A 12,450-nucleotide genomic window follows, 5' to 3' on the forward strand; every position below is an offset into this window, starting at 1 on the left:
TAAGTGTAATGCCATAAACATAGCTGAATTTGATTGCAAAAATGTTTTGGAGCTTGCAGGGGTTTGAATATCCTTGGGGGCAGCAAGGTTGGTAAATGATGCCACATGCATGATGTCATCATGCAAATGCCATGACTTGCTTCAGATGGCACATGAGTACACAACCGTGACATTTGCACATCTTTGCCTGTGTGTCATTGTGGTTTTTTCCTTAAAGCAGCTACATCTTTTTCTGAAATTGCATGACAGCAGTTTTATTAACTATGTTCTGTTTCAGGTTTTGAGAAACATGTTTTCACAGTTCAGGTCTGCAAATAAGTATACTATATATAGTTGATTTAGATATGAGGATGATCTTCCAAACAAAGAAAAGGATCTGGCTTCAGAAGCCCATCTCTTCAGCAGTGCATAGCAGTCCATGGTCTGCTATAGCACTTCTTTCTGTATCTGATTTGTCAAATGCCTATTTTCCTAAACTCTAAGCCTTGCCCCACTTGCATCTAACCATGGAACAGATATCCTCATGATACTGCCTCTATCTTGCCACCAGCCAATGAGTGAGACAAGCTTTAGTCATCATTACCTGAACCAGGGTTAGTGTTTTTCCCCTTAAATTGACAGTATTATGACCAGTAACTGATGGGATGAAAGAGGTGTTTACTGGACATTTCAGGCTTCTGCAGGCATGCCACTTCCCCTCTGGTCTCTGGTCAGCATTGTCTACTGCCATTTTACTGTTGAGTCCTTGAAGAGCTGAATACAGCAATACTGTTCTAGTAATCCTTTGGATTTGTGCAAGAGTGGTCCAACTGCATTTTTTAACACAGGGGCTCACTTTGCATACCTCTGGCAACCTTGCCATAACTACATGCAAAAGTAACACAGGTCTATCTGTATAGCATTATATATGACCCAGGTGTCACCATTTTACATCCTCTTCAGAATGCTGTAAGCAATTGATTGTCAATAAATGTAAACACTGGTCTATCAGCATTCTATAATAATGCTGAATTGCTCAAACTTGCTTTGTCTCTATGGCCCTTACAAGTTTAGTGTAAGGCTAAAATACCAAAATAGTTAAATAACAGAAGCACTGTGTGCCAAACAGAACTGGAGGAATTGAAAAATCAGTACTTATTACCTATATAAAGAAAGGAAAGGAAGGGAAAGAAGTCTTAAATTAAAAAAAAGGTGCTTGTGACAGCTCTCTAATGACTGCAATCCATTTTTTTAAAACACTCAACTCAGGATATGACAGGAAGAAATGTAGGGGAGAGAAATAGGAAGAAGCCTAGTTATACTGGACCAAGTTCTGCATTGAGATCCACCCTATTTCTGCGACAGATGCTTTCTCAGTTGGCTGCTGATAGTAAAGTTGGCTTTTTTAGTAAAAAAGCAGGGCAGAGGAATCAAGTAGTTGCTTTGCCATTCATGAGTTGAACACACATAATCAGGGTAGCACTATTTTGAAGTAATCTGGAGCAGCTGCAATAGAGACAGGATAAGGATCAATAATATGGACTGTAAATCTCATGGCAGTAACGGTGGATAAGCTTTAACTTGGTGGGGAATGGCCCTCTCTTTCCAAATTAGGATTTTTGATCTAATATACACATCCACAAGCTGCATTTTCTTTTATAATGAAATATCACTACCCTGCAGAGTTCAGCCAACACCTACAGATACTTAAAAAAAAAAAGATATTTGAATTATTCCTTGTTTAGAAGTAACTATGCAAAGCTTACTGCATGCATGAGTGCCCCAAGCCTATAAAAGATTTCTCATTCTGGTGAATACTGGCAGTCAACTGCATATTTTTCTATTTTCTGTGCTTATTCTGCAACACCAAGGATTAGAAATATGCTAAAAATGTAACTGCACAGCTGAGTTCTCCCTAGTCTAGTAAAAGTTGGCCAGAAATACATGAATGGACACATTATCACCTGAAGCTTGGATACGCTACCATTTGTCTACCATAGTAACAATATGCCAATCCAGATAAGAAGCATGAAAGCAATTGCCCCAAACAAAAGAAGGAAATGTAAAAATGTATAAAGAAAATGTTTGTTACTTCATGTAATATCATAGCAAAGGAGCAAATCACTCAGGAGATTGTAAACCCTGAATGATAGGAATTCCTCAAAGTTAAGTTAAATTGCTTCCTGTACTTAAAGTTAGGGTGAAAAGCTAGATGGCATTTTAAACTTCAGTCCAGGCTTGCTATATAACAATCTTGTAAAACCATGGCAATGAAAAAGCTGGAATGTGATGGCAAAATTGACAATGTGTAAATGGTTCCTTGGGTTTTATTTTGCTCAAATTTTTAACTGCCTTCTCTGAATGAGATTTTGGAGGGTTGCAAAAAATTATTTGAATGTGGTTAGAAATGTACAGCTTTCAGTATTATGCCATCTTCCTCCAAGCATATTGGTTATTATTTATTTATACTGATAAATACATGGATTTCTGCAAGCAGTGAATTTGGAGACAGCTTGAAGTTTTTCTTACAGAATCACAGAACTCTCCTTTGAACAAGAGAAAAAAAAACATTTATGGTATCTTTGAAACTCCAAATTGCAAACTGCAATATGCTATCAAAAAAGGGAAAAGCATAATGCTGCTATTTTACTTTGAAGCCATATGGTTTCTGTTCTGGTGAATCTACAGTAATTGGGGCTCTGATCGCATCCCATTTGGACAAACAAGCTGGTTAGGACCATTTTTGTCAGGACATCCTTTAAAATACAAAAAAGTGGGGAAATCGTAGACTTCCAGATGTTGCTAAACTACAATTTGTAGCATCTCTTAGCCTTTGTTATACTTGCCAGGGTTGCTGGGAGTTGTAGTACAGCAACACCTGGAAACCACATCCTTCCACTGCTGATTGTAAAGAATATGCTTTTTTCACAGTTAAATTAATAGAATACAGTAAAGGCATCCACAGATTTCCCTTCTGTTTCAGGTAATTTTTTCTTCCCACCATCTCTGTGGGAAGTGCAAAAAACTATCCAACTTTTAGGAGACCATATTTTAACAACTAGCACAATGAAACATAAACTGCCTTTCCCAAGCTATTATATATGTTGATTATACATAATATAATATAATGTAATTAATATAATATAATATAATATAATATAATATAATATAATATAATAATCTATTATATCAGGTGATTGTCTAGCCTTGCAGTTTTCTTGGCAAGATTTTCATAAGTGGTTTGCCATTGCCTTCTTCCTAGGGTTGAGAAAGAATGACTGCGCCAAGGTCACCCAGCTGGGTTCATGCCTAAGGCAGGACTAGAACTCACAGTCTCCCAGTTTCTAGCCCAGTGCCTTAATCACTACACCAAACTGGCTCTCTGCTTTCTCTGTAACAATATTATTATTTACTGCATCCCACTTCCAAATAGTAAGAAATCTCAGAGTTGCCAATCAGTTTTCTTTGAGGGAAAGCTTGAAATTTCTGATACAGTTTATCAATTTGAATAAATGTCCATCCAGTGACATAACTTGTGTTTTGATTAGAATATTAGCTGCTCTGAGCAGATAGTAGTAGAAAATCAGAAAGGCAATGGAAATCCCTTTTCTTTAGAACATCCAAGTTAGATATTCTCCAGTCATCTATGTTCTGGAACAACTTATTCCAAAAGTAGAAAGATATGTACCAAGCAACTCTAATAATAATGTACTTACAGCACTGGGTGGTGAACCTGAGGCTGTACAGATGTTGCTACATTAATGTGCCTAACAACCCTTGCCACTGATATGACAGTTGGTGTTTCTGGGAGCTGTACAGCAACATATGGAGTGCCACAGATTTTCCACATGTGTATGTGTACAGGAAATGTTCTAAGTCAGATACTAATGGATTAGAGAATAACAATATATCCTTGGAACAATTAAACTCTGATTAAAAATTCTTTGCCCAGCACTAACGCCAGAACCAAACTAGATGCAAAGGTGATCAGGACATTGCTGATTTTCATTGAGTGAGGGGAAGATGTTCAATGTTTCTCTTCAAAGAATGGAAACTAAATCTTTTGCATGGAATCCCCCTTTGTGCAGCTCAGGAAAATAGCTTGAAAATACAAGTAGGGTGATATCATTCAGCATTTCTTTAGTCCCCTTACACACCCTAGGCTCTGAATTACCCCTCCTGAAGTCCAAATCCACATGACCTCGATTGGTTTGTGCTGCCAACAGAGGTAGATGTACAAACGGTCATCCCACAGAAACTGTTAACCACGCAGACAAAAATCTACATTTGTGAGATTTTTTTGGGGGGGGAGCAGAAATTCAAGCGAAGATCAGTGATCGGACCTCAACGAAACATACCCCAGAAATTATGGGAATTTACCCAACTGCTTCTCTGTAAGTAAAACACGTTTCATCAGCTAGCTTCCTGAAGATGCATTGGATCTTAAATTCCGTAACTCTCAACCGGCATTTGACCAGCTTGATGGGAACTGAAGTCCAAAACGCTTGGAGGTGGCAAGACTGCAGAAGCCTAAAGGATACGACCCAGCTTCGAAAGCGCGAGCCTGAATACGGGTCCCCAAGGAACTAGCCTGGGCCTCATCTGAACATGCAGGCCGGGAAAGGGAAGTCATCACGCCTCTTCCGCGCCCCTCCTTCCGAACGTTCCTCTTGGGCGAGTTTTGCATATTCCCGCCTTCAGTTTGATCTCTCGCGAAGATGCAGCCAACGCTGGTATTTTGTCCCTCGCGGAGTCCCCTCCTCCAGGTGCCGCGCGTTGCTAGGGCTTTTTTTTTTCTTGCCGTAGAGAGCCGCCGCCGCCGCCGCGCTGAGAGTATCAGCGGTTTCGGCCCAGAGGAGGGTCGGGGGCCGGTGCAGCGGCGGCGGCTCTGGATGCCTGACCACAGAGAGAGAGAGGTCGACCCTTCAGCTCCTCCTTCTCCTATCCGGCCCCCGACCTGGCAGCCTAGTGCTTGCTGGGGAAGGCTCTACGGCCTCGCTGGACGCTCCATTTTCTCCCCCGGCCCCGCCGCCGCCTCCCTTTCCCACCTCCCTCGACTCCGGGGAGGCGGCTGGAGGCGGCGGCGGCGGTGACAGGCGGTATTCGGGGCAGGAGCTGCTGCTGGGAAAAATGGCGGGGAACGGCGCCAGCTTTGCCGGTGCGGGCAGCGGGGAGATCATCCAGCTCAATGTCGGGGGCACCAGGTGAGCCCGAGCGCGGAATGAGGGGTGGGGTGGGCAGTGGCTTGAGGGGATCTTGTCGGCTGTTGGCGAGAAGGGGGGCGGGTGCTGTGATGGCATTAAGGAGCAGATGCCTTCAGTGGAGGCAAGGCCTGGGAAAAGAAGATATGGCTGTGGAGAAGGCGCTGCTCTACCCGCCCTTCCTCAGACTGATAAAGTAGCGAGTGTGCTCCTTTAAATAACAAATGCAAGGGGTCTGGTCTAGGTGGGAGCCCAGTTCTGGCTATGGATTTGCGTAGCGTCTTCTGACAAAGATATAAAAACTTAAGGAACGATTTGGTATAAGAATGACAAAGGGGACCACAAGATTCTATGCTTTATACCACAGAAGTCTATCCTCATAATTTGTCATTATTTTTCTATGCGATATTCCATGAAACCGTATCAAATCACAGATTATCTAAGCCATTACAGCTTTGGGACTGACCATTTTTTGTGCCACCGTGACACGGAAACTTGGCTCCAAAGTATGGAATCTCTTGATGTTTTCACATGGGACCCAGTTGAAACTTGTTAAATAAGAGGCTATAGCTATATGCACAGAACTAGCCATTACAGTTACTGTACTGATCTGAAACTTTTTGTGGTGCCTTGGTGCAGATACGTGATTCTGAGCGACAGTTTCTCATGGATTCTCTTGGTTTTTACATGGAACCCAACTAAAACCGTTATCAAAACATACATAATATAGGTCTGCACAGAATGAATCATTCTCAGTATGATCTATGCTTTGACAATGATTTCAGCTGGCTCTCAGGTAAAAATCAAGATAATTTACATATTGGATCTATAATCTTGTGCCATAATGCTGCAAGATAAGCACCGTTTGGGTGGCTCGATCCATGCAGATGGTCATGATATGTAATTTGGTTGTGGCTTCAGATGGATATGATTGTAAAAATTATGAGGATCCATATAGGCCTAAGGCTCCCCCAGCTGATTTTTTAAAAATTCATATAATGATATCCATGTTCAAACAGCAACCTCAGAATTGGAGTCTTGATCTTCTCCCAATTATTACTTATCAAAATAATTTAATCTACTGGGGGATTAAGTTGAGAACCACTATTTTTCAGGACAGAGATGTCCATCAATAGCCAACTTCAGTGCCAAGGAGTGCAGGACAAAAAGTCTGTTAAACTGTGGAAAGATGGGAGAAAGAAGTGTCACAATTAAATTATAGTAAATACAAACAGGAAATTGCACTTCTTGTTGACAAAGGATAATCAGTTTTAGTGGCTTCTTCCTAACATGCGTTAAAGATTGTTAACTATGCTAGGGAGTATGTCAGAGAGCCTTAAGCTAGGCATGGGCCTAGAGCCTAATTGAGACATGCTGAGTCAAGATTCTGGGAAGTTCTGCCAAGGTCTTTCCTGTACGTTTAACATACATGAGTATGTTATTCCCTTGTGTGGTAAACTGCATTATGCAAAGCATAGAAAAGGAGCAAGAAATAGTGAATATGAGTTGAGGAAATGGAAATATAGGTAAATCTAGTTTACACCAGCACCATTCACTAAACCTCCTATTATTATCATTATTAATGATTAAATTTGTACACCATCTGATTCCCAATGATTCTGGGCAGTTATCCTTCCAAAGTATTTTTGTTTTCATCACATCCATGCACCCTTCCTCTCAACTCATTCACTCTTCCTTCATATATTTGTTTTGTAATATGATTGTTTGTCTTTCTGTCTACATGACCAAACTACCTGTCCTAACAGTCAGGAACCACGCTGAGACAAGGAATAGGTCTCTAGTGTTTTATTGCTGCTACATTAGACAGAAAATCCTAACAAACTGAAGAAGCGTGGGAAAAACCCAGACAGATAAACCCCAAAAGTCAAGGCGGGTCTGATCTGTGTCTCTTTGAATGGCTGCTCAACTCCTCAATACTACGCATGCGTTTTCCCCCCTGGATAGGGGCCCCCTCCTGCTCGCCATCAGTACTCATGACACTACCTCAGTGAACTGCTTTTGTACTAGCCATTCATTTTTGTATTGAATCCAAGTTTTGACTTTATGTCTTGTTTGGTAAACACATTTCTTAAATGACCCATTTCCACCACATTCAATTTATTTTTATAAGTCTCCTGAGATAGCAACCCTCACTTCCAATAGATAATATATCCACTCTCTCTTCTATGTGGCAGTCCTTCAGCTATTTGAAGGCTATCATATCTTCCCTCAGTTGTCTCTTCTATAGGCTAAATATACCCATCTTTTAACCACTGCTTATAGGGCTTAATTTCCAGATCCCTTACCATCTTGGTAATCCTTTTCTAAAGTAGTTTCAGTTTATCTCTGTCCTTTTTAATGCTACCCAGAACTGGACACAATTCCCCAGTAGGGTCCAACCAGTAGGAAAACCTATTCACTTTATCATATCCTTTCTTTAAATTAACAAACATACAACAAACTTTCTTTCTCAAATGCATACATTTGTCAATTATCTGCTGAAAAGCAAAAATCTGGATAGCATGCTCCCTCCCAGGGGAAAAAAATGCATCACCCTTCCATGTCCTTTCCTGTTATACTCTTTTGATCAGAATTTTGCCAAACATCATCCTAGACACATTTAATAAAGTAATCCTTAGATAGTTTTTTCATCTAATTTCCCTTTTCATTGGGGAATAAGAGCATTATTCAAAAACAAGTCACAAGCGTATTTGTAACAGGATATGTGGTGTTTTTATGGTCTTCTGCACAAGCAAAACAAACCGCATCACTGGCAGTTGCTGGTCTACTTAAGATTGCTGAGGGATTCAATATCATGATGCTGAAACCTATTGTCAGCACACTTATTTTCCTACAGAAAGCATTTTCTGCTCGTTTCAGATGAGTTAATTGAAGATGTATCAGGAAATGTACCCATCTATATGAGGAAAAAATAGATAAAACATATGCAGATCACAGTTGGGAGCCAAGAAAAATCCCTGAAGACTAGGAATGTGCAGTGATCCAGATTTGAAGGAGAAAAGGTGATTCAAAGCATACAGGGATGCTTGTAAAGCATCTGCTGGCAACTCCTTAAGGTGTTATTTAGAATATCAGATCTGTCTCTCTTGAACTTCACAGATAATAACTTTGTTGAGATCTATGCCAGTTAGGAATTACAATACTTAACACTACATATATCACTTTCTTTGGATAAATTATTATTTTTTAATCGTATGGCTTAGCAGTTTGGTGTCCATTATGCTTTTTCTTGCTGGGAAATCCTTGTGAGGACCAGCAGCCAGATGTGTAGACTATTTAGCCATGACGAGTCATGTTGCCCGGGGTGCACCATGAGGCTAGTCTACATTGCACTGAGTTGGGCTGAGAGAAAGTGATTGGCCCAAGGTCACCCAGCCGGCTTTCATGCCTAAGGCAGGACTAGAACTCAAAGACTCCTGGTTTCTAGCCCAGAACCTTAACCACTAGACCAAACTGGCTCTCATAAATAAATTATATTTATTATAAATTATATTAAATTATATTAGTGATTATATTATTATATAATTATACATTATATTAGTGATAAATTATAGTAGTGATTCTTACAGTATAGCATCATAACACTGGGCAGTATTATATCTCTGCTGGTGGGGAGGAGATGGAATGATTTCAAAAATGGTACATCCAGTTAGGATAATGAGTTTTTGGCTTCACATTGCTTTTTTCTTTTTTAGAAAGACAAGATTGGTACACAGTGCTTTTATTCTGGTCTTCAAGTTAGATGCAGAAGCATCTAACTTGCCTCTGTATCTTATGCCTCTGCATAAATTAAAAGAATAGCCTACTTAGATATCATACAAATCTCAGGTAATATAAAGAAGGACAAATAGTGAGTTGCTAATAATTTTATATTTATCATGTGGCTGGCATATGCATGAATCAGGATGGCTAAAAACACCAGACTCAAAAAATAATTGGTTATAATTCCAGATATAGTTATGACATAACAAGAAATAAAGAAGACAAACATGTTAAGTGACATACATTCTCTAAACACAAAATAACATACAGTACTGTGCAAAAGTCTTAGGCCACCATTAGATTTGTTGTTTTAGCAATGGTATAATGACCATATATAATTATTTCTCAGAGCCCTATGCAGTAGACATCCTATGTAAGTAAGTAAGTCCCATTATACTCAATGGGTAGAGGTGTTTCTTTCCGGTGAATAGGGTAGGATTACACCTACTTCCTGCTGAATACAATGGGCTTACTTCTGAGTAAGGTAAATAACACCGTTTTCAAACAACTCTATCAATGGGGCTTATTCCCTGCTAAGTCTGGATAGGATTGCAGCCTAATAAAGCCTGTAGAACTTTAGCAGGTTTATACACAAGGCTTTAGCTTGACTTAAATTAAGGAAATTCAAGTAAGAAAGTTTCCCATCTTCTTGTCCTATCTGCTGCCCCACTTTTGTTCACCCCCCTTTCCCAAATTGCTAGAGTGTTTCTGGGTAGATTTGTAGTAGGTGTAAGAGAGGAAGAAGAAAGGATTCGAAATCATATTTGAAGGCACTTTTTAACATTTCTTTTGCTAACAGTAGGCTTTTACTATTTCTTTTGCTAACAGTGAGCTTTTACTTCTAATAATAGACATAATTATTCTAAACATTAATTTTGTGGAAAAATATTTGTCTTGTAATTTTTTTATGAGTAAAAACAAAAATTATGTCCTGAACTATCATGGACTACATCTCCTCATAATTTGGTCTCTGATTAATCAATTATATTATATCATTAAAATATATATTTACATTTTGTAAATAATATAATGATATATCATTAAATGTATATTTTGTGACACATTTTAGCTGATTAAACTGACAGATTTCTGTGAAATTTTAGATTTAGTTTGTTGTATTTACAAGTTGCTTGGACAGTACATAATATCTTCAGAGCCATGCAGAAAGAAGTGCCTCGACTACTTTTACTGTGTAAGCATCAAATAAAAAGAAAATAGGTTTGTGTATATCTGTCTATGTACTTACATGCTGATCACCTAAGTTTAAACTAATACAAACTAAGAGAGTATAAAAAGTAAAGAAACGAAAAAGAGAAGTTCAAAGAGATAAAAAAAGAAAAAATACAGAAAAAAGTGAGTATATAAAAGATGACCCCCCTCCCTCCAGGCAAGTATAAACCATTTCAATGATTAAGACCTTTCTAAGTAAAGGAAAAAGAAAAAAAATGATCTTTTCTTCCCATATCTCATCCCTTCTCAATAATCAAAGTATATAAAAAAATCATCATATAGTTAATTAGCAAAAGTCTGTAAAGAGCGACCAGAAATAACATACATATTTTAACCTTAGTCAAAAAAAAATCAATTTTGTAATCCAATTTATCACTAAGAAAGAAAGCAAAAGAAATCTCTTGCAACTTCTAATCAGATCTTTATAGCCTCGCTGTACAATGCTGGTTGAAAAAAAAAAGCATTAATAACTACGAGAAACCACAACATATGTGGAGTCCTTGGTGCTCTCTGAGCTTGGTTGTTTTCCTATAGACATTTCATTGCCCAACTAGGCAACATCTTCAGTGCTAGAAGGAGGGGGGCTTGCTCTCTGTTTATATACAGTAGTTTGCCCTGACAGGGTTGGTGGGGGTGTTGTTCTCTCCTTGGTAGTTCCTTGATTAGGCTGTTGTTTACTGCTTGATTGTTTGACTGAGTTGGTGGTTGCTTGATTAGGGTATTGTATACTGCTTGATCAGGCGTTAATCCAGAAGTTAATCTTTGCTTATCTGGGTGTTGATTGCTGGCAAGGAGGTGTTCGGGTCTTTTTGTTTCCTTTTTAAGTTTTTGATTGTCTCTTTTGAATGGTATGTAAATGTTGTTTATCTTTATGTGCCTGTTGATGGCTGGCTTGTCTGAGTGTCAAGCTTCTTGGAATTCCCTAGCATTTTTGGATTTGGCTTGGTCTAGGATGCTCACAGTTTCCCAGTTGAAAGTATGGTTGAGTCTGTCCATGTGTTGTGAGATTAAGGAGTTTTCATCATATCTTCTGACTGCTAGTTGGTGTTCGTGGATGCGCTCTGCTAGTCTTCTGCCTGTCTGTCCTACATAGTTCAGAAACATCTCGGAAACTACCAACAGACTATTACAACCACACGGAATCACTGTAGTACACAAACCAACTCGAATTGAATTATGCATTCAGTTGTATCCGACCCTTGGCGATTCCATAAGCCAGCTCTCTACATGATTTCCGATTTTGTACAGCTTCTTTCAGTTGCTTTATATTTTGGCCTGTGTCTGCTTTGGTTACATCCAACCAGCACATTCTTTGGCGTCCTTGTCGTCTTTTTCCACTGACTATTCCAAGCATAATGTCTTTCTCCAACGATGTTGATCTCATGACATGACTGAAGTAATTAAGTCTAAGTTTTGTTATTTTTCCTTCTAGTGACACGACTGGTTTTATGTGCTTCAACAATTCTTTATTTGTTATCTTTCCAGTCCAAGGGATGCGCAAGAGCCTCCTCTAACACCATAGTTCAAACGAATCAATTTTCCTTCTATCCAACTTTTTCATCGTCCAACTTTCACAGCCATATGTAATTATGGGAAACACGATAGTGCGGACTAGTCTACGCTTAATCATCAAGCTGACATCCTTGTTTTTCTGATTTTGATTTGTACTCATCATTGCTGTGCGACCCAGCATGATTCGGCGTTTAATTTCTTGGCTGCATTCACCATTTTGATTGACCAGTGATCCTAAAAAGGTGAATTCTTCCATTCCACCTCCTCTCCATCAATTACTATTTTGATGTTTCCATTCCTTGCAGTTGTCATGAGTTTGGTCTTTTTGATATTCAGAAAGAGGCCAAATTTCTCACTTTCTTCTTTGAGTCTCATGATTAGGTGCTTTAGTCCTTCCTGGGTTTCTGAGAGGAGGGTTGTATCACCCGCATATCGAAGGTTATTGATGATTCTTCCATCAATTTTTACCCCAATTTTTGATTTGTCTAGCTCCAGTTTCCTGATTATCACTTCGGCATACAAGTTGAATAAGAAAGGTGTCAGAATGCAACCTTGTTGCACACCTTTCTCGATCTTAAACCAATCAGTGTCTCCATATTGAGTTTGTACAGTGGCTTCCTGATTTACATACAGTGATTTTACCAACTTCACCAAATGTAGTGGCACCCCAAGGTCTGCTAGGTCTCTCCATAGTTTGTCATGGCCAAAACAATCAAAAGCTTTCCTGTAGTTCATAAAGCACATA

At 39.2% G+C, this 12,450-nt stretch overlaps 1 protein-coding gene and 1 long non-coding RNA gene across 2 annotated transcripts in view; one reads left to right on the forward strand and one right to left on the reverse strand.

The window, feature by feature from the left end:
- The window catches only part of LOC134497685 (uncharacterized), a 44,033-nt gene extending 39,323 nt beyond the window's left edge, over nt 1–4,710 (reverse strand). Inside the window, exon 1 of the long non-coding RNA XR_010067934.1 lies at nt 4,360–4,710. This is a non-coding gene — a long non-coding RNA (uncharacterized LOC134497685). The remainder of the gene's footprint in view (nt 1–4,359) is intronic.
- Nucleotides 4,711–4,781: 71 nt separating this feature from the next.
- The window catches only part of KCTD3 (potassium channel tetramerization domain containing 3), a 65,800-nt gene continuing 58,131 nt past the window's right edge, over nt 4,782–12,450 (forward strand). The window contains exon 1 of the mRNA XM_063303499.1: nt 4,782–5,183. Within this exon, the coding sequence (XP_063159569.1) occupies nt 5,110–5,183 (74 nt within the window). The 5' untranslated portion in view covers nt 4,782–5,109. The remainder of the gene's footprint in view (nt 5,184–12,450) is intronic.

Source organism: Candoia aspera, chromosome 1, assembly GCF_035149785.1.
Source record: "Candoia aspera isolate rCanAsp1 chromosome 1, rCanAsp1.hap2, whole genome shotgun sequence".
Taxonomy (NCBI): domain Eukaryota; kingdom Metazoa; phylum Chordata; class Lepidosauria; order Squamata; family Boidae; genus Candoia; species Candoia aspera.